The sequence below is a fragment of the Perognathus longimembris genome, chromosome 3 (genome assembly GCF_023159225.1).
Source record: "Perognathus longimembris pacificus isolate PPM17 chromosome 3, ASM2315922v1, whole genome shotgun sequence".
Classification (NCBI taxonomy): Eukaryota; Metazoa; Chordata; class Mammalia; order Rodentia; family Heteromyidae; genus Perognathus; species Perognathus longimembris.
In genome coordinates, this window is record NC_063163.1 from 40,334,870 (window position 1) to 40,359,014 (window position 24,145).

At 38.5% G+C, this 24,145-nt stretch overlaps 1 protein-coding gene across 1 annotated transcript in view; it reads left to right on the plus strand.

Annotated features, from left to right (window-relative positions):
* The first annotated feature begins 1,405 nt into the window (after positions 1–1,405).
* The window catches only part of Gtf2f2 (general transcription factor IIF subunit 2), a 125,334-nt gene continuing 102,594 nt past the window's right edge, over positions 1,406–24,145 (plus strand). Inside the window, exons 1-4 of the mRNA XM_048341344.1 lie at positions 1,406–1,641; positions 9,147–9,220; positions 20,043–20,061; positions 21,624–21,768. Coding sequence (XP_048197301.1) covers positions 1,576–1,641; positions 9,147–9,220; positions 20,043–20,061; positions 21,624–21,768 — 304 coding nt within the window. The 5' untranslated portion in view covers positions 1,406–1,575. The remainder of the gene's footprint in view (positions 1,642–9,146; positions 9,221–20,042; positions 20,062–21,623; positions 21,769–24,145) is intronic.

A 24,145-nucleotide genomic window follows, 5' to 3' on the forward strand; every position in this document is an offset into this window, starting at 1 on the left:
GTTTTCAGTATACCTAAGATTACCTTTGATCTAGAACATAACTTTAATATTTATTCATTAATTAACATTCTTATTAGCATACATTAGTTGTAAAGAGGAGTCTCATTGTGATATTGCTACTTGCATATATTGTATCCCAATAAGCCTCACCCCTCTATCACTCTCCCTTATTCTAGTCCCTTCTGCTTTAAACACTTTGAATAGATTTCATGGTTCTGTTTGTTTGGGTGTTTTTTTTGTTTTTGCTTTTTGTGGGTTGTTGTTTTTTTGCCAGTCCTGGGGCTTGGACTCAGGGTGTGGGCTCTGTCCTTGAGCCTCTTTGTGCACAAGGCTAGTGTTCTACCACTAGAACCACAGGGCCACTTTTGGCTTCTTCTGAGTAGTTTATTGGAGTTAAGATCTTGTATATGACTATCTGTTGGAGGAAGGGAGAGGAAATCACAAAAACAGTGGCACAAAGGGTTAACCAACTCAACAGTGATACTCACTAGATACTACGTTTGAAATGAACTTAACTTGGGGGAGAGGGATGGGGAGAAGAAAGTGGGAGAAAATGAGGAAGGTGCAATATTGTTCAAAAAGAAATGTATGCATTATTTACTTATGTAACAATAACCCTTCTGTATGTATATCACCTTTACAATAAAATTTAATTAAGGAAAAAAGTGTCCTGAACTTTATTCCTCGGGCTGCCTTCGAACCTCGATCCTTAGATCTCAACATTCTGAGTAGCTAGGTTTACAGGTGTGAGCCATTGGGGCCTGAGCTTCAAGGTTCTCCCTCCCCCTCCCCAAATAAACTACTCTGACCAGATCTCATTCACTCTCTTTAGTCAACACTCCCTCCCATTCTGCTGATATCCACCCACTCAATAATGCCTGAAGAAAGTCAGTGTTTATTACTCCCAACTCTGTTCTGCAAATGTTAAACTCTTCTTGGGAAGGATTGGATTTGTTTGGAGAGTTTTTGTTTTCTTAACCATCCATCCATCCATCCATCCATCCATCCATCCATCTACCTGTCTATCTATCTATCTATCTATCTATCTATCTATCTATCTATCTATCTATCTATCTATCTATCTATCTATCTATCCATCCATCCATCCATCCATCCATCCATCCATCCATCCATCCATCCATCCATCCATCTATCTATCTATCTATCTATCTATCTATCTATCTATCTATCTATCTATCTATCTATCTATCTATCTATCTATCTATCTCCAGTAATGTTGGCCTTGTCTTTAATGCTTTAGCCCTTTTCCACTCTAGATTTGAATTACTCAGAATCCTTGAAGCCATCGAACTCCACCCACAAAAGGCTTTGCGGAAATAGGAAGTATGTCCTCAACCACGCGCCGTACTGACGTGCCTGGTGCGCAGGCGTAGTTCCCTGTTCCTGGCAGCGTGTTCCTCTTTTCCCGGCTTCCTTGTTTCCTGCTTCGGTGCTCAGCACCGGCTTCTCCCGGTGTGTGGTGGCGGGCTCGGTGTCTGGACGCTCGCTCGCTCCACAGTCCTCCACTTCCTGGGCCTCTGCTCTGGCTGCCGCGCCTACACTGGTAGCAGCGTCATGGCCGAACGCGGGGAACTCGATCTGACTGGCGCCAAGCAGAACACGGGCGTGTGGCTGGTCAAGGTAAAGGCCGCAGGATCCCCTGGGCGCGGGCTGTGCGCGGGCCTCCCACGGGTGCCTCCGAGGACGGGGGTAACTTCACACAGACCCGCGCCGGGTGCCTTTTGAAGTTCTCTTAGTGCCATTTCCATCGAGCTACTTACTTCTCGGAGGCAGAAGTCATTGTTTTGACAGCTCACACGTGAGGAAATTAGAGATGCAAAGATCCGTCAGCCAGTTCCTAATGAGTGTGCCTAGCCTAGTCCTGACACGATCCCTTTTCCCCTCTTCCCTCTTTCTAACCAACAACAAAGAATTCCTGAAACTTTCCATGTGGGTTAGTTGAGTATCTGGTTTCGACTCCAGTGAGTAGAACTGGAGACTCTGCGTCTACCCTTAAAGTGTTCTCTAGGATAAACATTTGAGAGAACTTAAAAAAAATATTGTAAAGGTGATGTACAGAGGAGTACATTTCATTTTAAACATTGTTACCCCCTCACTCATTTTCTCCCCTTATCTTCTCCACTGCCCCCCCTCATATAAAGTTCGTTTTCAACATAATGTTTAGTGAGTATCACTGTTGCATTGGTTTGCCCTTTATCCCACCGTTTCTGTGATTCTTCTTCCCCAAATCAGATACACTTACATAAAAGACAAAAGGTACAGAAATAAAGAAACAGTGACAACAGGGAATAAACCAAAGGAACCAAAAAAGAAAGAAAAAAGAAATACTGCAAACAGCACACACAAAAGAGGAGAAAAAAACCCAGTTTGCTTGCATTCATGGAACAAGAGGCCATTGACTATTTTGTTTTTTAGAGCATGATTGAATCTCATCAAATTGACCATCAATACGTAATTTATGCGAAGAGGCAATTTTGGTTAGCCTGAAGTGGCTTTGCTTCTTCATATTAGTGATTATCTCTTAGGGACGGTTCATAAAAGCTAGGCAGAGTCGATATGATTGAAAAAGCCTTTGAGGGGCTGGGGATATGGCCTAGTGGCAAGAGTGCTTGCCTCATATACATGAGGCCCTGGGTTCAATTCCCCAGCACCACATATACAGAAAATGGCCAGAAGTGGCGCTGTGGCTCAAGTGGCAGAGTGCTAGCCTTGAGCAAAGAGCCAGGGATAGTGCTCAGGCCCTGAGTCCAAGCCCTAGGACTGGCCAAAAAAAAAAAAAAAAAAAGAAAAAGCCTTTGAACCTTAAATAAAATATAAGAATCTTTGGTTTATCAATGTCTTTTTAAAACTGTTTTATCATGTAGGTGAGTTCTCACCAGCCAAATCTAAGAGAACCTTTGAACTCTCTCCAATTCTTGTGATTATTGGCTGGAAGGTCAGACCTGTATTATACAGGAACTTTGCCTGTCGCATTTTTAATAGTTTTTGGCGTATAGTAATTATTCAGTCAATATAAAAGGAATACATGATTACTCTCTTCAAACCTGACCTTACTCTGATGTTCATTTGCCTTGTCCTACAGCTCTATCAGTATGACTTAAAAAGATGAAATAAATGACACACATGTCTGTCTCCACCTGCTTGTTAAATGGAAGAGTCTTTAGGGAGATTAACTTTAAACCTCAAAGACTTGAAAATGGGGGGGGGGGGGCTTAAGATGATACATTTGTGTTTGGAGAGTGTATATTCAATAATTGTTTGCCTTATATGATTTGGGTGAGTGGACAGTAGTATACCATGGAGAGTGGAATAGAAATGCTAGCCTGAACATGCTTGTTAACATTTTACATATTTAAAACCAAAGAAGAGACTTTAGAGCAGAAGGTTGCGTAAATAAAGGTTGGGACCACATATTCACATTGTTATATTGTGAGCTGGAGATACCCTAATTGCAGTTCATAGGAGGTGGGGCAAAGATGCAAAAGATTATTTCAGAGAAAAAAAGTAAATTTGGCATTGCACAATGCAGTTTACAAGGAAAGGTAACCAGAATCAGAAAGATTTCACAGGATCATAGGTATGTGTTAAAGAAGCCTGAAAAAGTAGGACAACTTTTTAAGTAAAAGCTGTCAGAATTTGGTATCAGCTTTTACTAAAAAGAATCCAGCTCATACAAAGGACTCAGTTCAAGCCAATGATTTGTTCTCATTTTTAAAAGATAGTTGTAACGATTTATTTTTGTTTGCAACCTCCTGTCAATTTAGCATGCTGGATTTCTTTTCCTGATTTTTTTTTAATATATCGAAGAAACAGACTTATAAATATGTTTTTCCAGAGAGCTCTTCTCAGTCTAACCAACAGCTTTCTAGCCTACAAAATAGTGTTTCTATCTATCCCAATCAACCTTGTGTACTGTTTTGACTGCTTGTTGGAGGAAATGGACATCATACCTTGTGAATGTGCTATTCTTCATCCAACAGCTCATGCTACCTCAGATTTTACCTCTTCATAGACATACCAGCACTTGGACAATGGTGAACAAAGAAAAGAAAGCTATGTATCAGAAAGAGGTGAAACTAGAATGGGTAATGGTGGTAGTTCCTTCTAACTGTCAGCTACATAGGATTGAGGGGATTTAGTAATGCACATTTTTGGATATGTTTGTGGTGACAGTTCCAGAGAGGATTAGATCATGAATGAATTAATTCTTTAATGGATTTATAACATGATGGGCATTATTGAAGGTGGCAAAAGGTGGGAGGTGGAGCCTTGTTTAAGGAAGTAGGTCACCTGGATCTACCCTTTTATATCTTGCCCTGGCCCTTTCCTTTATTCCTCTTTCCTGCCCACCATAAAATGAACTGCTTTGCACTGCCATGCCCACCAAAATAAATTGGAACTTCTGAAACCATGGGCAAAATAAATCTTTTCTTAGGCCCTTTCTGGACCTTGAACTAAGGGCTTAGACACTGTCCCTGAGATTTTGTGCTCAAGGCTAGTCCTCTACCACTTGAACAACAGCTCTACTTCTGGCTTTTTGGTGGTTGATTGGAGGTAAGAGTCTAACACCTTTCCTGCCAGGAGTAACTGCTTTGAACCATGATCTTCAGATCTCAGCCTCTTAAGTAACTAGAATTATAGACATGAGCTACTAGCACTTGGCTCTCAAGTTATTTCTGTCAGGTATCTATTTGGTCACAATGATGAAAAGTCTGACTACATGATGATATAGCAAAACCTTGCAGAAAAAAAGAGCCTATTTCTTATGTGTCAATGTATCATGAAGTAAACTTGTGTAATACATACTAGTTTTTTATATTTCTCAGATGATAAAATTAAGGTGGAGGATCAGTTATCTTTCCAAGCATGGAACAGTGTGGTTCAAATTAAGTTCTGTTTGGCTTACAAAATGTATGCCAACAACAGGAAATGTCTTTTCTTTTGCATCCCTTTGGGTCTCCTTACTGGGTTCTGTCTGGGGAGGTTCAAATGTAGTTTGAAGACTGGATTTCTCAGTTCTCAGTCTTAGCTCTGTATCTTGAACTTCAAGAAAATATGAGAATAAATTATACCTGATTCTGAGGTAGAGATTTGCAAGCAGGGGTTTATTAGGGTATGCTCTTGTCACTCACTTGTGAAAGGAAAGCATTTAAGTAGTGTGTTGGTCAGAGAGTATCATCCAGTCCCAAGGTAGGCCATGAATTATTCTCTGTCTCCACCACCAATTATTGAATGTGGATTACCCAGGAAGAGGGCATATCTATAGCAGGGACTTTCTCTTCAGGGGTGACCATTATTAAAAGGCTGAGAGCTGAGGGCCACCTGCCAATCTTGTTATCTGAAGCAGGGAAATTCAGGCATTCCATCCTGAAGTGGAGGTAATATGAATATCACATTAAAAAGTTCGCTTAAATTGCCCTCTAGGAGAAACAGGGCTCTGGACACTAGTAATTAGAGAACTACCTATTCAGTGGAGCAGAGTTGCCAGAGAAGCTCAGTGGGGAGTAAGTTCTGTACAAATTGCCTTAGCACCTTGGCTTCAAAAGCAGGGTTGCCTTTAGTACTCTGCTCAACTTAAGTTAGTGTGTAGACAGGTTGGTTCTTCCAACAAGCTTTCAGTGCTTGCTGGTCACTGCTAGGTTGGGAATATGTTATAGTAGAGCTGATAGCCTAATGCAAGAGACTAGGACTTTTAACCTCATGAGGTAATAGTCTTTAGGAAAATAATTTCAGTCAAAAAAAGGCCATTGATACAAGGAATACTATTCTAGGAGTGTAAGTAGTGTAGAAACTTGACCTAGTCTACTGGGTCAAGGGGGATTTTTCTAAGCAGGTAATGCTTAAATGAGTAATTTTCTATCACTTTCTCTGGTTTTGGGAAATCTGAGTATTTTGACTCCATCTTATTTTCAATAATGAGTGTGGAGATGGTGGAAGCAACACAGGAATCTCCTAAGTGATAGATAGATAGATAGATAGATAGATAGATAGATAGATAGATAGATGAGTGTTTTGGAGCTTAGAACCACACATATTACTTCTTTATCCCTCCCTTATTCTTTTCAGATTTACTTGGGAGACAGGGAAGAGCATCTTAGGAGCATTGATATTTTTATTAGCATATATTAATTTTACAAATAACAGGTTTGTTATGACTTTTTTTTTTTTTTTGCCAGTCCTGGGGCTTGAACTCTGGGCCTGAGCACTGTCCCTGGCTTCTTTTGCTCAAGGCTAATACTCTACCACTAGAGCCACAGTGCCATTTCTGGCTTTTTCTATATATGTGTTGCTTGCTCCTCAGCACCACAAGGTTTCATGTATGGGAGGCAAGTACTCTACCTCTAGGCCATATTTCCAGCCCTTGTTATGACATTTTTATACATGCATATATACCATACTCTGGTACTATTTGCCTCTCTAATAGTCCTCCATGTTGAACAAGTTGGTTAACTGATCTGTGCCTCAATTTCCTCACTTTTGTAAAATAGAGAAAAATAATAGGATTGTATCAGGATTAAATGGTTAATATTTTTACATTTTTAGAAGAGTGATTGTTACTTAATGTATTAATTGTCTACTGCTATATAACCTATTACCTCAGATTTCGGGGGTTTAAACAACACATCTTAATATTTTAGAGTTCTCTGGGGAGTCATGGCATACCTTAGTGGTATCCTCTGCATTATAGTATCTCACAACTGCAGTCAAGGTGTCATCTTGGTAATGTTCTTACATTTTCTTTCTCTTGACTGGGAAAGAACTGCAGATAGAAGTGTACTGTATGTCTCAGAAACGAGAAAAAAAGGGATTTTAGAGGTTTATGCTATTAAAAAATGATAAATGAGCCTGGCACTAGTGGCTCATGCCTGTAATTCTAACTACTCAGGAGGCTGAAATCTGAGGATTGTAGTTCAAAGCCAGCCCAAGCAGGAAAGTCTGTGAGACTCTTATCTCCAATAAATTACTCAGAAAAATCCAGAAGTGGCACTATGGCTCAAGTGGTAGAGCACTAGCCTTGAGCAAAAGAAGCTTAGGGACAGTGCCCAGGCCCAGAGTTCAAGCCCTAGGACCAGAGGGGCAAAAAAAAAAGAAAGATAAATGTTTGAGAAGATATGTTTAACCAAATTACACCATGTGTATGTATATGAAAACAACATATGGCACCTTCTTAATATGTACAGTTTTTTTTGTTTTTATTTGTAAGTTTAAAAATTAGATGAATTAGAAGTGATGCTGTGGCTCAAGTGGTACAGTGCTCACCTTGAGCTGAAGAGCTCAGGGACAGCGCCCAGGCCCATAAAAAAAAAAAATTTGATGAACTAAATTATATCTGTATTGGTCTATCTGCCCATCCATCCTAAATGAGAAATAAAGCCACAACAACAAATGATTATAACAAAATATAAGATCTGTACAAATACCATTACAATATCAAATAAAATCTCTTAGTCCTTCCACTATATAAATTACTACCCTACTGCTGTAGTCTTTCTGAAATATTACTAACAGATTAGCGTTTATTTCTTGCTTTATCTTTGATTTCTAATTCCAGCAAGTATTTATGGCAATTTACATTGCAAATGAAAATTCTTATAAGCAACCCATTCTGTCAGTCAGCAACTATAATCCTAATAAAATATTTAGAGAGTAGATGGTATCTTTTCTTTATAATATGCCTAGTTAAATCCCTAAGACCTTCCCCTTAGTATCAGTTTCCCTTCTTTGTATTTTGAGCAATGATTTAGAGTGCTGTTCTTTTGTGGGAGAATAGTGTTCTCTGTGTGTGTGTGCACACAAACATATGTGTGCATATATATGTGTGTGCACATGCATGCACGCATATGTGCACATTCATGTACCACATTTGCATTTTCTATTCATCAGTTGATAGACTCTTACGTTGTTTCTGTTTCTTGTCTATTTTGATTAGTACCTCATTTCCTTTTCATATAATGTACTCAGTAAAGGGGTTGCTGCATTTTATAGAAATTTATTTTAGGGGAATTTTCATACTGTTTTTTTTATAATGGATGTACTAATTTACATTCCTACCACACTATGCAAAGATCCCTATCCTACCACACTATGCAAAGATCCCTATTACTTAGATTTCCCCAGAACTTGTTCTCTTTCTAATAATAACCATTCTTACTGAAATAAGGTGAAATGTCATTGTGATTTTAGTTATCACTCCTCTGATAAATGAGATGGTGATGCTGAGAATTTTTTGACCATTTGTATGCTTTCTAATGAGAATTAACCTATAAGCTCTAATACCATTTCAAAATTTAGGTTCTTTTTTCTTTTTGGCTGTGGAGGTGTGTTTTTTTTTTTTAATGTATTTTTTTGGATCTGAACCCTCCTCAGACATGTAGTTTACTTTTTTCTCCCATGCTGTAGTTGTCTCTACTTTGTTGATCCTTTCTTTTGCTGTACAGAGCTTTTTAGTTTGGTGTAATACCATTTATCTGTTTGTTTTTGTTTTGTGTGGTTTTGAGTCTTGTTCAAAAAAATCTTTGACCATTCTACTGTCTAGCTTCTTTTCCCTTGTGTTTTTATCTACTAATTTCATGGTTCGGGGCCTTACATTTAAATCTTTAATATATTTTGAATTTATTTTTGTAACTAGCGAGTGATAGTATGGCTTCATTATTCTATATATGGATACCCCGTTTCCCAGCACCATTTATTGCTTATCTGACTAGTTAGTAAATACATACTCTGACATTGTAAGAGCACCTTTATTATACTTATGGAAACTAGGACTCTCTTCTTCCATCTGTTTCTAATGGTATTAGCCACCCTTCAAGACCAACCTCAGTCTACTTACTAGCTGTGTCATTTCAACTCTTACAGATTAGACCTAGGAGAATGGTTTTAGCAGGCAGGTTATTGGAATTATTAGGGAAATAATGAAGAAATAATAGAAGACTAGTGTCTGATATAGTTTCCTTACCTTCTTTTGCCAATCTTTGATGTTGAGTAGTGCTTAGAACATAGACTTCGGCCACTGCTTAGATATAAGTCCTAGATCTCTCATTTACTTATTATACAGCCTTGGGTAAGTTGTACAATCCTTGGATACCCCCTATTCATCATCTGCAAAATGTTTTGCTTCATTCTAGGTTCCTAAATATTTGTCACAGCAATGGGCTAAAGCCCCTGGAAGAGGTGAAGTTGGAAAACTGCGGATTGCCAAGTAGGTTATTTTCATGTTATTGACATTTTAAAGTGCTGTTTTTGAAGCTTTTCTAAGTGCTTTTGAAGGTCATTACAGTTGTTGGATTAGAGTTTATTTGGAAGGTGAGAAGCAATGAGTACATAAAGGCTTGCCAAGAAAAATTGAAATACCCTGTAAGGAGATGTGCTTATACATGTTGTATGCACATACATCTCCACACTCACACCTCTAGTGACAGGTGATGTGAATGTTAAGTCAGATTTATTGCTAAAACTTATTGGCAGTAAAGGAGCAGAGTATATAGTTCCTCCATTGCTTCATGTTCTGCATATTGTGTGAGGAAGTATGCTTGAGTTGGATATAACTGAATGCTCCAAAGAAAGCGCTTCAGCAGAAAGACTTTGTCACTCTGCAACTGTATCTGTTTGTAGGGATTGTGGAGAAGGTAGGAACATGTAGTCAACAATGTAACAGGGAAATCTCTAAAGTTCTATTGACTTAGCCAAAGGCCTTCTGTTAAGTGGCGCTGTGGCTCAAGAGGTAGAGTGCTAGCCTTGAGCAGAAAGAAGCCAGGGAAAGTGCTCAGGCCCTGAATTCAAGCCTCAGGACTGTACCAAAAAATAATAAAATAAAAAAAAGTCAAACAAAGGCCTTTTGTTCCATTCTTCCCATGCATTCAGTTTTTTACTTCAACTCCAGTTGGATTTCCATACCAGATTATCATATCTATTACTCCATTAACTATTTCCTTTTTGTGTGTGTGTGCTGGTCCTGGGGCTTGGACTAAGGGCCTGGGCACTGTCTCTTGAGCCTTTTTTTCTAAAGGTGGTAAATTGGAGTTAAGAGTCTCACAGAGCCAGGCATTAGTGGCTCATGCCTGTAATCCTAGCTACTCAGGAGGCTAAGATCTGAGGATCCCAGTTCAAAGCCAGCCTGGGTAGGAAAGTTCACGAGACTCTTATCTCTAATAAACTACTCAGAAAAAGCCAGAAGTGGCATTGTGGCTCAAGTGGTAGATCACTAGCCTTGAGCACAGAGAGGCTCAGGGACAGGGCCCAGACTCTTTAAGTTCAAGACCCAGGACTGGCCAAAAAAAAAAGTCTCCCACACTTCTCTACTCAGGCTGGCTTTGAACCAGAATCCTCAGATCTCAGCCTCCTGAGTACCCAAGATTATAGGCATGAGCCACCAGTGCCAAGCTTCAAGTATCTTTTCTGTCAACATTATCTTCTTGTCATTTAGTTTTTTGCACTAGTTATTTTTGAGATAGGGTATTTGTTTCCTGTGATTCTCTTATCTTTATTCCTACCGTATAGCAAAAGGACGAAAGGCACTTACCACCATACTCAGCCTCTTCTATCCATTGAGAAAAGGACTTTTAGAATTTTCTGCCTGGAGTGTTTTGGAGCCGCAATCCTTTATCAGTAGGCTTTTTTTTTTTCTTTCCTATAACATGCCATCCTAAATCTTAGTGACTTAGACAAAAGCCATTTTACTTGGTCATAATACTGTAGATTGATTTTGGTTAGATCTGATCTGCTTGGCCTTTCTGGCTAGAATGGCCTCATTACTGTCTGGTGGCTTGATATTAGCTGAGGCACTGGCCATTTGTTTCATTCTAGCATGTCCATCCACAGGGTGGTGAAAGAGATTCTAGTAGCAAAAGACAGAGGAAGCTCCTGTATGCAACATACTTTGCAAGCCTGTGTTATGTGTTTCTTTACTAAAGTCCAGTTGGTCAAAGCAGTTCACATGTCCAGGCCCAAATTCAAGGGTAGGGCAGTCGATTCTCAAGTCAAACAATTTGTTTCTATATAGAATGTGTGTTTCGTTTTACAGTTAGCTATATCCACATTCCTAACTATAGGAGTCAAACAGCAGTCTTCTAAATTGACCTTCAACAGAGATTGACATGATGAGTTTTCTTCTTTTCCTGAAAACTTCTGTTGAAGTTTTCAGCATGCTTTCAGCATGGGCAGCATGCTTTTTCCTTTCCCCTTATTAGCTATCTTTTCTTAGTCTGCATGGCTAGCCCCTTCTCATCTCAGTCTTTTAATTTATATATCCTCAGGGCTCAGTCCTTAATTCTTTTTCTCCCCCCTCTTTCTACGTGGTCTGATAGCTTTAAGTACTAAATGGTCATTATAGCTCAAGTTTGGTCTCTCCTGAACTTGACTCAAAATTCTGACCAGCTCTTTGGTATTTCTCCTTGAAGTACTCAGATATATCTTAGTATTAATAATTGCTGTTCTTCCATTGCTTCTCTTTGAAATATTCTTTCTTTAGATATCTTCCTTTAGGTATCTTTCTGGTTTTTGTTGTTGTTGTTTGCTTAGGACTCTGTTCAAATATCAGTGCATCAAAGCTTTTAACCACTGACTATATAAAATAACACATAGTACACTCTACCTTTTTCACTCTCTTTGTTATTACCATTCTTGGTTTTAGTGGATATGTTCATTTACCTGTGCCCATCTAACATTTGTTTGCATATTGTCCATCTTTCCTCCAGAGTATAAGTACTATAATGGCAGGATGTTTTGTCTTGATTGCTATATATCCGTTGTTCAAAATTGTATCCAATGGAGTACACATTCCTTTTCAATAAATTTTTATTGAACCAGTAAATGAAAACTACTATGACAATTTTGTCATAGTAGCTGTTTTCTCGTCCTTCTCTTCCTTTTTCTTCTTAGACAGGGGCTCACTCTGTAGTCCGTGTTATATAGCCTCCCAAGTACTGGGATTACAATTGAGTATCATCATGTCTGGGTGCTTTATTCGTTTATTCCCTTAGACTGTAGTTCCAAAAGTGAAACTTAGTGAGAGTATGAACATTTTTAAGGCTTAACATTTTCTTGCTTACTCTCCCAAAGTATGGAGATTATTTTTCCTTTTACCTGAAATACCCAGTGTGTCTGTGAATCTTACACTTTTCAGGGGATTAATTTAATCTCTTCCTTAAAGCAAAATAGACTTGGAGTTTGGATTTGTTGGGTAGTCTCAGAGTTTTGTTGTTTGGATAAACAATGTTGTTTTCTTGAATGATGGCATGCCTTTAAAGAAGCTTTGTTACATTCATGTTTTTGTTTTGTCTTAGCTGCCTTTGTTTTTGAATGGTTCTTAGTTCTTTATTTTAAAAAATAATACATTAATTATAAACAATCAGGCTTTTTATACCTGAGGGGTTTGTTGTTGTTGTTTTAATGGTACTTGGGTTTGGCTTTTCACTTGCCAGGCAGGTGTTCTACCACTTCAACTTTGCTCAGCCCAAGTAGTACATTCTTGTTTTAATTTTATTTTAAAATTACCTTTGTACAAAGGAAAAGAATCTATTTTCATCATCACATCCCTTAGAGTTCACAGTTTGGTATGTAGCTGTCTTGATTACATACAGATTATTTGGATGCTGAACATATGAACAACAATTTAAAACATCTTTTTTTATTCTACTGATCATAAGCTATGCATTTCTGAAATTTCTTTAGGCTCAGCTTTGATAACTTCAGATCATAACATGAACCATTTTGTTCCCTTTGTCATTTGTCCTTATATTTAGTTCTAAGGCTGTAGCTTACTTTGCTCCATTTTTCTCTGCTTTCTTCCTCTCCCCCCAGGTACCAATATGTCTATTCCTTGTTTTTCCTATTCTAGTTTCTGAATTCATTTGACAATTATAAATCCTAAGTAGGAGTGACTTTATATCCTTGTATTTAAATCACTTTTATCAATCATAGTTGAAGAAAACGTAAACATACTTGTTTAAAAGATCATCTTGTTGAAAGTATTTCCTATACTAATATAAGGGACAGAGGAGAGAGAACGAGCTTTATATATATATATATATATAGAGAGAGAGAGAGAGAGAGAGAGGTAGATACAGATATGCTAAAGTTCTAATCAGCTAATATGGTACATAGTCTTATCTGGTAAAAGATCACCATTTTTTTTATTTTTTATTTTATTTTATTTTTGGCCAGTCCTGGGGCTTGGACTCAGGGCCTGAGCACTGACCCTGGCTTCTTTTTGCTCAAGGCTAGCACTCTGCCACTTGAGCCACAGCGCCACTTCTGGCCATTTTCTGTATATGTGGTGCTGGGGAATCGAACCCAGGGCCTCATGTATATGAGGCAGGCACTCTTGCCACTAGGCCATATCCCCAGCCCAAAGATCACCATTTTTTACCCCTCTTTGGCAAGGATTTATATTAGTATGGCAGGATAAAGTAGGGAGAGAAATAAGGGAAGGAAAAGAAACATTTCCTGGTCCCTATACAGAAAGTGAAACTAAAGACTCAAAATGAGTTGGAGGTATGGCTCAGGTAGTAGAGTGCCAGCCAGTGACCAAAAGTGTTAGATCAAGAGTTCCAGTCCCGGGCTGGGGATATAGCCTAGTGGCAAGAGTGCCTGCCTCGGATACACGAGGCCCTAGGTTCGATTCCCCAGCACCACATATACAGAAAACGGCCAGAAGCGGCGCTGTGGCTCAAGTGGCAGAGTGCTAGCCTTGAGCGGGAAGAAGCCAAGGACAGTGCTCAGGCCCTGAGTCCAAGGCCCAGGACTGGCCAAAAAAAAAAAAAAAGAGTTCCAGTCCCAGTCTCCGACGGAAAAAAGAAAACTAAAAAAGGATGTTCCTATTTGTTTGCAGTCTTTATACTGTCTTGGTCCTGGGAGAGTATACCTTAATCCTTTGTGGTCTTGTACGGGTAAGATAGTGAGAATGTTACCTGGGCTGAACTAAAATACAAGGACATTACCACTTCCTTTTGCTGTTCCTTGACTTGAGTTCCTTGACTTTATAATTTTAACATCTCAAAGGAGAAGGCAGGTGCAAGTTGTCCTTTGTAGTCCCTACAGTTATTACAACAATATTTAAAAGTAGGTGTGATGGGAAGAAGAACTTGTTGCTTTGATATATTTAATTTTTGTGTGTGTGTGTGTGCCAGTCCTGGGGCTTGAATTCAGGACTTGAGTGCTGTTGCTGAGCTTTTTGCTCAAAGATGACACTATACTACTTGAACCACAGCTCCACTTTTGGGTGGTTAATTGGAGATAAGAGTGACATGGAGTTTCCTGCCTGGGCTGGCTTCATACTGCGATCCTCACATCTCAGCCTTCCATCTTAGCCTCCCGAGTAGCTAAGATTACAGGCATGAGCTACCAGTGCCCAGCTGAATAAGAACTTTTAATGTCCTACCCTGCCTTTTAGTTACTAATAAAATGAAAGGCTTATCTAAATCTGGAATTTCCAGGGCTACCAGTAAGCCTTTTAGATTGAGAGGCTTTCTATTGTTCTCTAGTTTACTCCAGATATTGGGGCCCTAGGTTGCCCCATGAACGGTCTTAGTTATTACCTCAGAGGCAGTGATGCAAATCCTGTAGAATCCAGTCATTCCCAGATAAGTTTTGAGCTGTTTCTCTGAAATGGCCCTAAGTATGTGTGGGGTATGTGTGTGTGTGTCTTAAACTCTGGTCCTGGACACTGTCCCTTAGCTTCTTTGGCTCAAGGCTATCACTCTACGGCTTGAGCCACAGCACCACTTTCTGCTTTTTTATTGGAGATAAGAATCTCATGGATTTTCCTGCTGGGGCTGGCTTCCTTCTACAGTCCTCAGATCTCAGCCTCCTGAGTAGCTAGGATTACAGGTGTGAGCCACCAATACCCAGAGATGCCCCTCATTTTAAGAAGGCCTTTTCTCCTTCCCCCAACACCCTACCTACCCCATTGCCTGGAATTATAATATGGTCTAATTAATTTTATCATTTTGGGGAGGTCTATGCCTTTTGTAGAGACCTAGTGTCCTGAGTAGCCTCCTGCAAATTAAAATGATCTACATACTAGAGTAAGGCTCCACAGTTTAAAACCAAGGACCTTAATTTCTTTGCTAAAGTGTCTCCAGTTCCTTATCTTTTCTCTAAGGCATTAGATTTACAATCTGATATACTACACTGAGCTAGAGAACAAAATTTTCCACTAGTTTCTTTGGCTGTATCTAGCATTAGATTAAATGCTATTATTCCTTGCAAAAATAGAACCAAGATAACCAGCAAGGATTGATGCATCATGATGGGATTGATTTAATTGCTAAGAATTAGAAATCTAATTAAATTGCCTCTGTGAGATACCCATGTAACCTATTCTTCATAACTTTTTAGTTTTGAGTTACTTTTGAAAAAGTCTGGGAGAGGGCTGGGGATATAGCCTAGTGGCAAGAGTGCCTGCCTCGGATACACGAGGCCCTGGGTTCGATTCCCCAGCACCACATATACAGAAATCGGCCAGAAGCGGCGCTGTGGCTCAAGTGGCGGAGTGCTAGCCTTGAGCGGGAAGAAGCCAGGGACAGTGCTCAGGCCCTGAGTCCAAAGCCCAGGACTGGCCAAAAAAAAAAAAGTCTGGGAGAGGAGATAGAAAGATCCTATTATAGCTAACTGAGTTGGAGAGATAAAAGTTGCAAAGCTAAATGCTTTTTATACTTTGTAAGATTCATCTCCTGGCTGGTCACCAATTTGTCATTGAATAATGGAAGAAGGAGTTCCCTCTTTTTCCCAGGGAAAATCACTGGTCCTTGAGATCCACATAGGAAAAGTATTTCAAGGGGTGCCACAATAAGGAGAACCTCATAAAGTGAAATTTTACCAGTTTATTTTGATATGAGAAGATAAAGTAGGGAGAAATAGAAAAAGAATCATCTATTCTCATGGGAAATGATCCACATTTATATTAAATAGTACCCTGAAAGTGTATGGAAAGACTTAAAAACAGCTTGCTGCCTAGTAGGTCTCCTGGCTGTATTCTCCAGGCTGTCTTGTTTACATTCCCAGTTGACTTAGGTTTTGTTGTGTTACAGAATTACTCAGTTCACTGTTAAACATGTGTAGGATGGGTGAAGAATGGCTTAGTGGTGCATGTGACCGTGTTATCAGGATTTTAGTTGATTTTCAGCAAAATATGAGTCATCAAATTTCTGTGGCTGTAAACAGAAGGCTCCATTAATAGCTGCTTGTTGTTTAAAGTGAAGTGGGAAGATGATCTCAGTCTTTCCTTTCCCAGTTAGTTCACAGAGCACACACATTATGTTCAGTTCTCAGTGCTGCAAATAGGTAAGTTCCATATGTGGAATGAGCTGAGGTATGATCAGAAAACCACTCTGGTCAGTGTTCTTTGAGGAACATAAAACATTTGAAGAAATGAGAGCTGTTAGAAGATTCAAGGAAATCCAGGTAGACCATCCTCATATATCTATATCTACACACACACACACACACACACACACACACACACACACACACACACACACACACACACACACACACACACACACACACACAAGGCTAGCACTCTACCACTTGAGCCACAGAGCCATTTCTGGCCTTTTCTATTTATGTGGTGCTGAGGAATCGAACCCAGGGCTTCATGCATGCTAGGCAAGCACTCTACCGCTAAGCCACATTCCTAGCCCCCATCTTCATATATTTTCAGGACTAGAAGATATGTGATATAACTATTGATTTGTAAGAGGAAATTTACCAGTTTATGGGATAGCTATGGAAATTATCATCTTACTTCAGTCATACTAGCCTAGTGAGTTATTGGAGCATTTCTTATGCATAATTGCCTTAGCCCTATTAGCCATTTTCTTCATGAAGCTGAGGTTCCTTTTAGTGTAATTAGAGACTAAAATCTGGACATCCCAAGTGTTCAGTGCCACTGCCAGGTCTTCAGTAAGCAGAGCTGGGGAATATATGCACATCTACACACACCACACACACACACACACACACACACACACACACACACACACACACACACTTTTATCTAAACATTCACCTATATTAAAAACTATGACTTCATACCACTCTCTGGTTCCTGTCTAATATCAAGGATATGTTCATTTTCTCCCTTTTCATATCTTTTGTGAAAGACCTATTTCTGTAATTGCTAATATGTTTGTTTCCCTGTGATTGTATTTGTTTAGTCCTTACCTGCCCTATACCATGTGTGAATGCCTTCCTCACCCCATTTAGATTTAATTCTCCTCCACTGAACTTTTACCCTTGCTTCATTCGAAGGGATGCCCTCCTTATTTGTCAGGTTTCCATCCTATCTCCTCAATAGGGGTCTAGCATGTGTGGTCCAGCAGCCTGTTTTAGATTGTCCTCTCTGTGGATGCCATCACTTGCTGATGGTATTCAGTTGACTGTCATTGACAGTAAACAAAACAAAACAAACCTTGTGGCCTCTTTCTCCTATCCAAGAAGTATTTAAAAGTGAGGAAAGGCAAATAATTAGTAAGTTATTTTCTTAAAGTGAGAAGTGATGGAAGAAGTAGCTGTGAGGTATTGAGAAATAGATTCAATAATGAAGAAGAAAATGCATAGCGATATGAAACAGTGAAGAATAGCCCAGGTTCTTACCTCACTGATTTTTGCAGGTATTTTAGAAGATACGTTTATTGATGTTTATAATTTTCACCATAGGTCTTCATGTAAGGATATATTATAATTGTAAGGTAAAGGGTCATGCGCACTTAATATATTCAAACACAAGGCAAAAGAACATATGTCATCCTTTAAAGTTTGAAGCCTTAGAGAATTAGCTTTCATTTCCCATAAAATTAACTCGTCTAGAGCTCATCAATCTCTTACCATTCCAGCTCAGGTGCTGTTCTAATTATGTATGTGTGAAAATGAAGTTAACCTTCCCTCCTGTGTTCCCTAATTACATCTGGGTGATTTTCTAGTTATCCAGACTGAAAAATGTCAACATGATCTTTAATTCATCCTTTTTACTTTGCTGCACACTTCCAGTCACTTCCTCTTCTGTCATTTCTAATGGCTTGATGGCCTGCTGTGCACCTCTTCCTTGCATTCCATTACAACTTGCTTTACACCATTCTTTTTCTGTGGGTTTTATGGGAATATATTCTGTGATTTACCTTTGCATTGTCCATGGCACCTCTATTTTAAAGGGAGCTAAATTAAATGCCTCAAGAAGCTAACGTCAAGGGTGATAGGGAATGAATGGACTGCGATGAACTCAGTGCCTGACCAAAACATGTGTAGGAGATTGGCATCAAGTTGAGTAAAGGACTAGATATTATGTTCTAGTCTTGTAATGAAGCTGGAAATTCATATTTTTATATGAAGTGTTATGTATATTTTTCTAAATACTTTCCCAATAAAAAGAATTGACATTACACATTGCAGTGGAAGTCTGTGAAATTGTTTTAGGGATCTAAACTCCTTAGTCTGGTTGGTCTAAAAGACCCTTTGCTAATGGTGATACATACTTGTAATCTCAGCACTCAGGAAGCTGAGATGGAAGATTTGAGGTTAGCTGATGCTACATAATGAGCACCTGTCTCAAAAATGAGAGGGGGTAAGAGGAATATAAGAGGAAAGGGATAGGAGAGGGAAAAGGAAGGGAGGGGAGAGGAGAGAAGAAGGTAAGCCAGGTTTGGCCCTAGGCTGTCTTTCTGGTTTGAGGTTGATATATATAGATGGGTTCTCATTTCTGATATTTCCCTTAACCTGGGTTGCTCCTATTTTGTTGACCTCGTTCTCCTAATCCTTTTTTCCTGACTTTTTTTTTTTTTTTTTTTTTTTTTGCCAGTCTTAGGGTTTAAACTCAGGGCCTGGGCACTGTCCTTGAGCTTCTTTTGTTCAGGGCTAGCACTCTACCACTTGAGCAACAATGCCACTTCCAGCCTTATCTGTTTATGTGGTACTGAGGAATTGAACCCAGGGCTTCATGCATGCTAGGCAAGCACTCTCCCATGCAGCCACATTCCCAGTCCTTTTCCTGACTTTCTAGTCTCTATTTCCTTGACAATATGTTGTATTTCTCCTAAATTTTGAGAAGATATAAACTATCTTGTTTGTTGTTTTCTACGGATTTGACCTGTTTCCTTTAGCTTGAGACCTTTTAGTTTAAGGATCTATACTGATTTATGACATCCTTCTAGCACACTGCTTAATGAATGTGTACCAGACTCAGAATGACAGAGCAAATGACTGAATAACTGAATGAAGGCAGGTTGTAACTATGTTGAGTGTTATGGAGAAATAGTGTTCTAACTGATATTCATATGTCTAGTCCTTTGCTTGTATACTTAGTCCTGTGGGTATTTCCCAAGCATGTTTGCTAGGGTATGTTTGTGCTTATTATTCATTTGTTCAAACAATGTCTGTGGATCTTCATTGCCTAATGAATAAAGTTCATGCTTTAAACTGTGATATTTATGATCTTATTTCTCCTTTTCAGTTCACCTCCCACTCTTCCTTTTTTTGTTTTTGTTCTTGATTCTTGTTTGTTGTTTCTTTATTGGCATTGGGGCTTACACATAAGGCCCTGCCTGTGGTAAACACGTGCTCTTCCACTGACTTACACCTCCAACCCTACTCTACCTGAGTTTGCTTCTTTGATTCAGCCATATTTGGTCACTCATTTTTTATCTTGATCTTTAAGATTTCAGTAGATAAATAAAACCTCTTTAGATAAACAAGACGTAAAATTTGCTGAACTACTATTTAGGTCAGGTTTCAAATAAACCTGTCTGTTGCTGAAGAAATAAAGATTAGAATTACAATAAGTCCATTATTTGGTCAAAATATAATCAGGGCAAATTAAAATAATGTTATATAACAGTGGGCTTAATGTGGCATTATATTTTTTTCCTATAAGATTGCAGATAGTTGGGGAAAGCCAGAGATAAACTCAAGAGTTAGTCTGTAAATAAATAGATTATACAAATATGAATTAAAATAATTTCTTTTGGCTTTAAACTCATGTTAAAGCAGTATGAAATCTGAATAATGTTACATATTTTTTTCTCTTTCAGGACTCAAGGAAGAACTGAGGTAAGATTATTTTTATGGAAATTTATTTAAAACATAAGACTATTTAAACATGAATAGACTCATTTCTGTTTGTTTATTCTCAGCACTAAGAAATGAGTATGACCTCAGTTATATTTCAGTATTACTTCAGTGTGGCAAAGACATTTGATTTAGGAATTTTGAGGGCTTTAGATTTTAACCCATTGAATCTAGTTCATAACATATAGTACCTGTCACACTGTAAGTACTAGTTGTTCATAAACATTTTATGATCCTATAAGTGTAGGAGATCAGTAATTTGATGTTCATGCATTTCTTTAATGTAAGATATATATTTTTTCAGGAAGATCTACTAGTTAAAATCATTTGGGAAGAACACTTTTTTCCAAAACCTTTTTTTTTTGGCCAGTCCCGGGCCTTGGACTCAGGGCCTGAGCACTGTCCCTGGCTTCTTCCCGCTCAAGGCTAGCACTCTGCCTCTTGAGCCACAGCGCCGCTTCTGGCCATTTTTCTGTATATGTGGTGCTGGGGAATCGAACCTAGGGCCTCGTGTTTCCGAGGCAGGCACTCTTGCCACTAGGCTATATCCCCAGCCCTCCAAAACCTTTTTGTTGAATTACTCTTTTACATATTTAGGTATATCTACCATACCTGTGGCGTACACCTATAATCTTAGCTACTTTGGCTACTACGATTATTGATAGTATTGAAGTTTGAGACAAGCCCAGACAATTATTGGGAGTGTTGCAGTTAGAGGCAAGTCCAGACAGAAAGTTCATGGGACCCTTTCTTACATGATAGCTTACGCTTATTACATGGTAGCGTATGCTTATTTCTCAGTTACATCAGAGGCTGAGATTGGGTAGACTGAAGTTCCAGGCCAGCTTAAGCAGAAAAATCCTTGAGATTTCATCTCAACAGAAGAAAGCTAGGCATGTTGGCACACGTGTCTGTCTTCCCAGCTAGATGACTAACCTAATATAGGTGAATTCTGATGCAGGTATCACCCAGATAGGACGTGAGACCCTATCTCAAAAATAACCAACAAGACAAAGGACTGGAGGCCTGACTTATTAGTAGCGCAACTGCTTAGCAAACATGAGACCTTGAGTTCAAATACTGACAAAACACAAACCAATACGGTGTACTTATGTAATAGTTATTAATATATCTTCTGTTTGTGTTTAAGCTTTTTAAAGCAAATACCTTACTTTTTTTTACCTGTTTCTAGTATAATTCATTCCTTAATGTTCTTAAAATATTCACTCTATTAGCAAATAATGTCTTCCTCCTGTGCTAAGCACCTTGTGAGGATGTAAAGGTGGAGAGGCATTATCCATTGACCTCAGAGACCATAGGTGAGAGAAAATTCATTTTTGTTTTAGACGAGCCCCCTCATTCTGACACATGGGAATAGACTTTCTATGATTTATGACTATTAAGGATTTTCAATGAAGTTTTAAAAGATGTTTGATAGAACAAGCGACACAGTTTTAAAAAGTATTTATAATTTAAAATTTTTTGCAGAAGTCCTTTGAATATAAATGTCTATTGTAATAAGGTCTGGTTAATATATCTATTAGGTGTCGTTTACTCTGAATGAGGATCTTGCAAATATTCATGATATTGGAGGGAAACCAGCTTCTGTTAGTGCTCCTAGAGAACATCCATTTGTCTTGCAAAGTGTTGGAGGACAAACATTAACAGTGTTTACTGAGAGCTCATCAGGTAAGTGGGAATGGAAGTACTTAACTTGATTTCTGGACATGTATAGGTTTTCTTTGTCAGTGTACACTCATGTTTGCTTTTCTAAGCTGTTCTGCCTGTCGTTCTTGTATGCTACTTCTATGATCTTTATTTTCTTGTGATGAATGAAATGTGGCCATTACTTGCAAAAGGTTGAATTCCCATTTAGGGTGTGAATATAGAACAAAGTGAGTGAAAGGATGTGGTATATATGGTTACCTTGTAAGATGAAGAGATGACATTCTGAATTTTGTCAAGATAAGGTCAACCTTGTGTATTTTGCTGAATAATCAGCAAGTACAAGTTGTGCTTAAAAGTACTGCTTAATATTCGAGAGTATTTTAGTGTGAATTTTTGTGCTTGCATGCTTCATATTCTAAGGTCTTTTAAAGATTAGCTTTTAATTGGTTTTGGCTTCCATGAAGTTCTGTGGTAGTATGCAGTTTTTAAATTGTGTATGATAGCAATGAGATATTTTAGCATCTCAGTAAACTAGGAGCAAGTGGTTCCGTTTGTGAATTAAATATAGTAGGAATTTTGATGTTGCTCTTTTGTTCCTTGGGTATTGTCTTTAATGACTTGAAACAGCACTATTAAAGCTTATGTTTAATTCAAAAAGTTAATGCCATGTTAAAACAAAAATCTCGGATTTTATTTTGTATTTTGGCAGTAGAAGCATTTGAACTCACACCCTCAAGATTGCCAAGCAAGTACTCTACCACTCAAGAAACCATCTCTCACTTTCTTTTTTGGTAGGGTCTCATGATTTTGCCCAGGGCTAGCCCAAGATTGTAATTTGTATATTTCTGCCTCCTTAGTAACCAAGACCACAAGCTCAAGCCACTATGCATGGCTTATTGATTGAGATGGTATCTTACTACCTTTTTTGCTCAGGCCAGCCGTGAGCCATGATTGTATTTATCAGTGTCCATTTTTTGAGTCGGTAGAATTATAGATGTCAACTTTTGTGCCCTGTTTTCTGATTTTAGTGTCTCAAATATTTCAAAGGAAGTTGTAAGAAACTATGGGGTGTTAAGAACATCGTTCTTTTAGAAAGCAGTATTTTCAGATAAATTTTTGTGGTTAAAAATAGTATTTAACTTTTTTCTCTCTTGAGCTAACATAATGGTAAATTATACTTAATTAAAGATAAAACGTGACTTTATTGTGGTTTATTTGTTTGTGCCTGCACTGGTGCTTGAACTCAGGTCTTAGCACTCTTGCTTGGCCTTTTTGCTCTTGGCTACCCTCTAGCTACAGCTCCACTTCCAGCTCCACTTTTTGATGTTTAATTGGAGATAAGAGTCTTCTGGACTCTTCTACCCTACTTCCAACTATGATCCACAGATCTCAGCCTCCTGGATGGCTAGGTGTACAGGATGAGCCACTAGCACTTATCTTCATTGCATTATTTTGATGCTATAATAATAATTTGTAGTGTAATGTTATAGGTAGTAGAAAATGTTAAATAACAATATAACCAACACGTCCACTTACTGTATGCTACATTGTTGAGGGCAAAGTATAGGTACAAACAAGGTGTCAGATGTCTGTTTCGATTGCTGGGATTTGTTTGTTTCTTTGTGGTACTTGAGATTGAACCCATGACCTTTTGCATACCAGGCAACTATGCCCTAAACCCTTTGGTTTATAATTTGTTTCTGAGATAGAGTCTCACTGACTTCTCCTGTGTTGTCCTCTTGATCTTTCTGCCTCTGGCTCCTCAGTTACTGAAATGACAAGGATGCCATGCACAGTAATTGATGGGATTTAATAAGACTTGTTGAACCTGTAAGATTATATACTTGTGTATGCTTGTAGAATGGAAGAGGCATAGTGCCAGGATGATAAAAAGGAGACTGCGTTTTTGATAAAACAATTTGAGATTGGGAAACATGAATTTTTTTTTTTTGTAGAAGAAAGGATCTATGGCTAAATTTTATGAAGCATGGTTTATCACTGACTGGTGTTTTATAAAACTGACATGTGTTATCCTTGAAATCTTCAGTTTTCATCTCTTAAATCCTTTAGTATTGCATTCTTTTTGAACATTCTGTGTTCCCATTTCTGGTAGCAGTGTATTCCTAAACAAATGTAGTTTTGTAAGGATTATCTTGGCAGGGTATGGAAAATGATGAAGATTGTCATTCCTATTCTGGAGACAGTTTGGACACAGTGTTCTTCCTTTGTAGAACTGAAGAGGTTTTTTTTTTGGTTTTTTTTTTTACAGCAGAAACTTACTTGGTAGATCAGAATTTCTTGCTTCTTACACTTATGAATTTCTGTTTTGTGTCATGGTTCCCTGGCTCTGTCTATTCTTTTTTGTGCCTTAATTTCTTTATTTGTGAAACAAGGATCA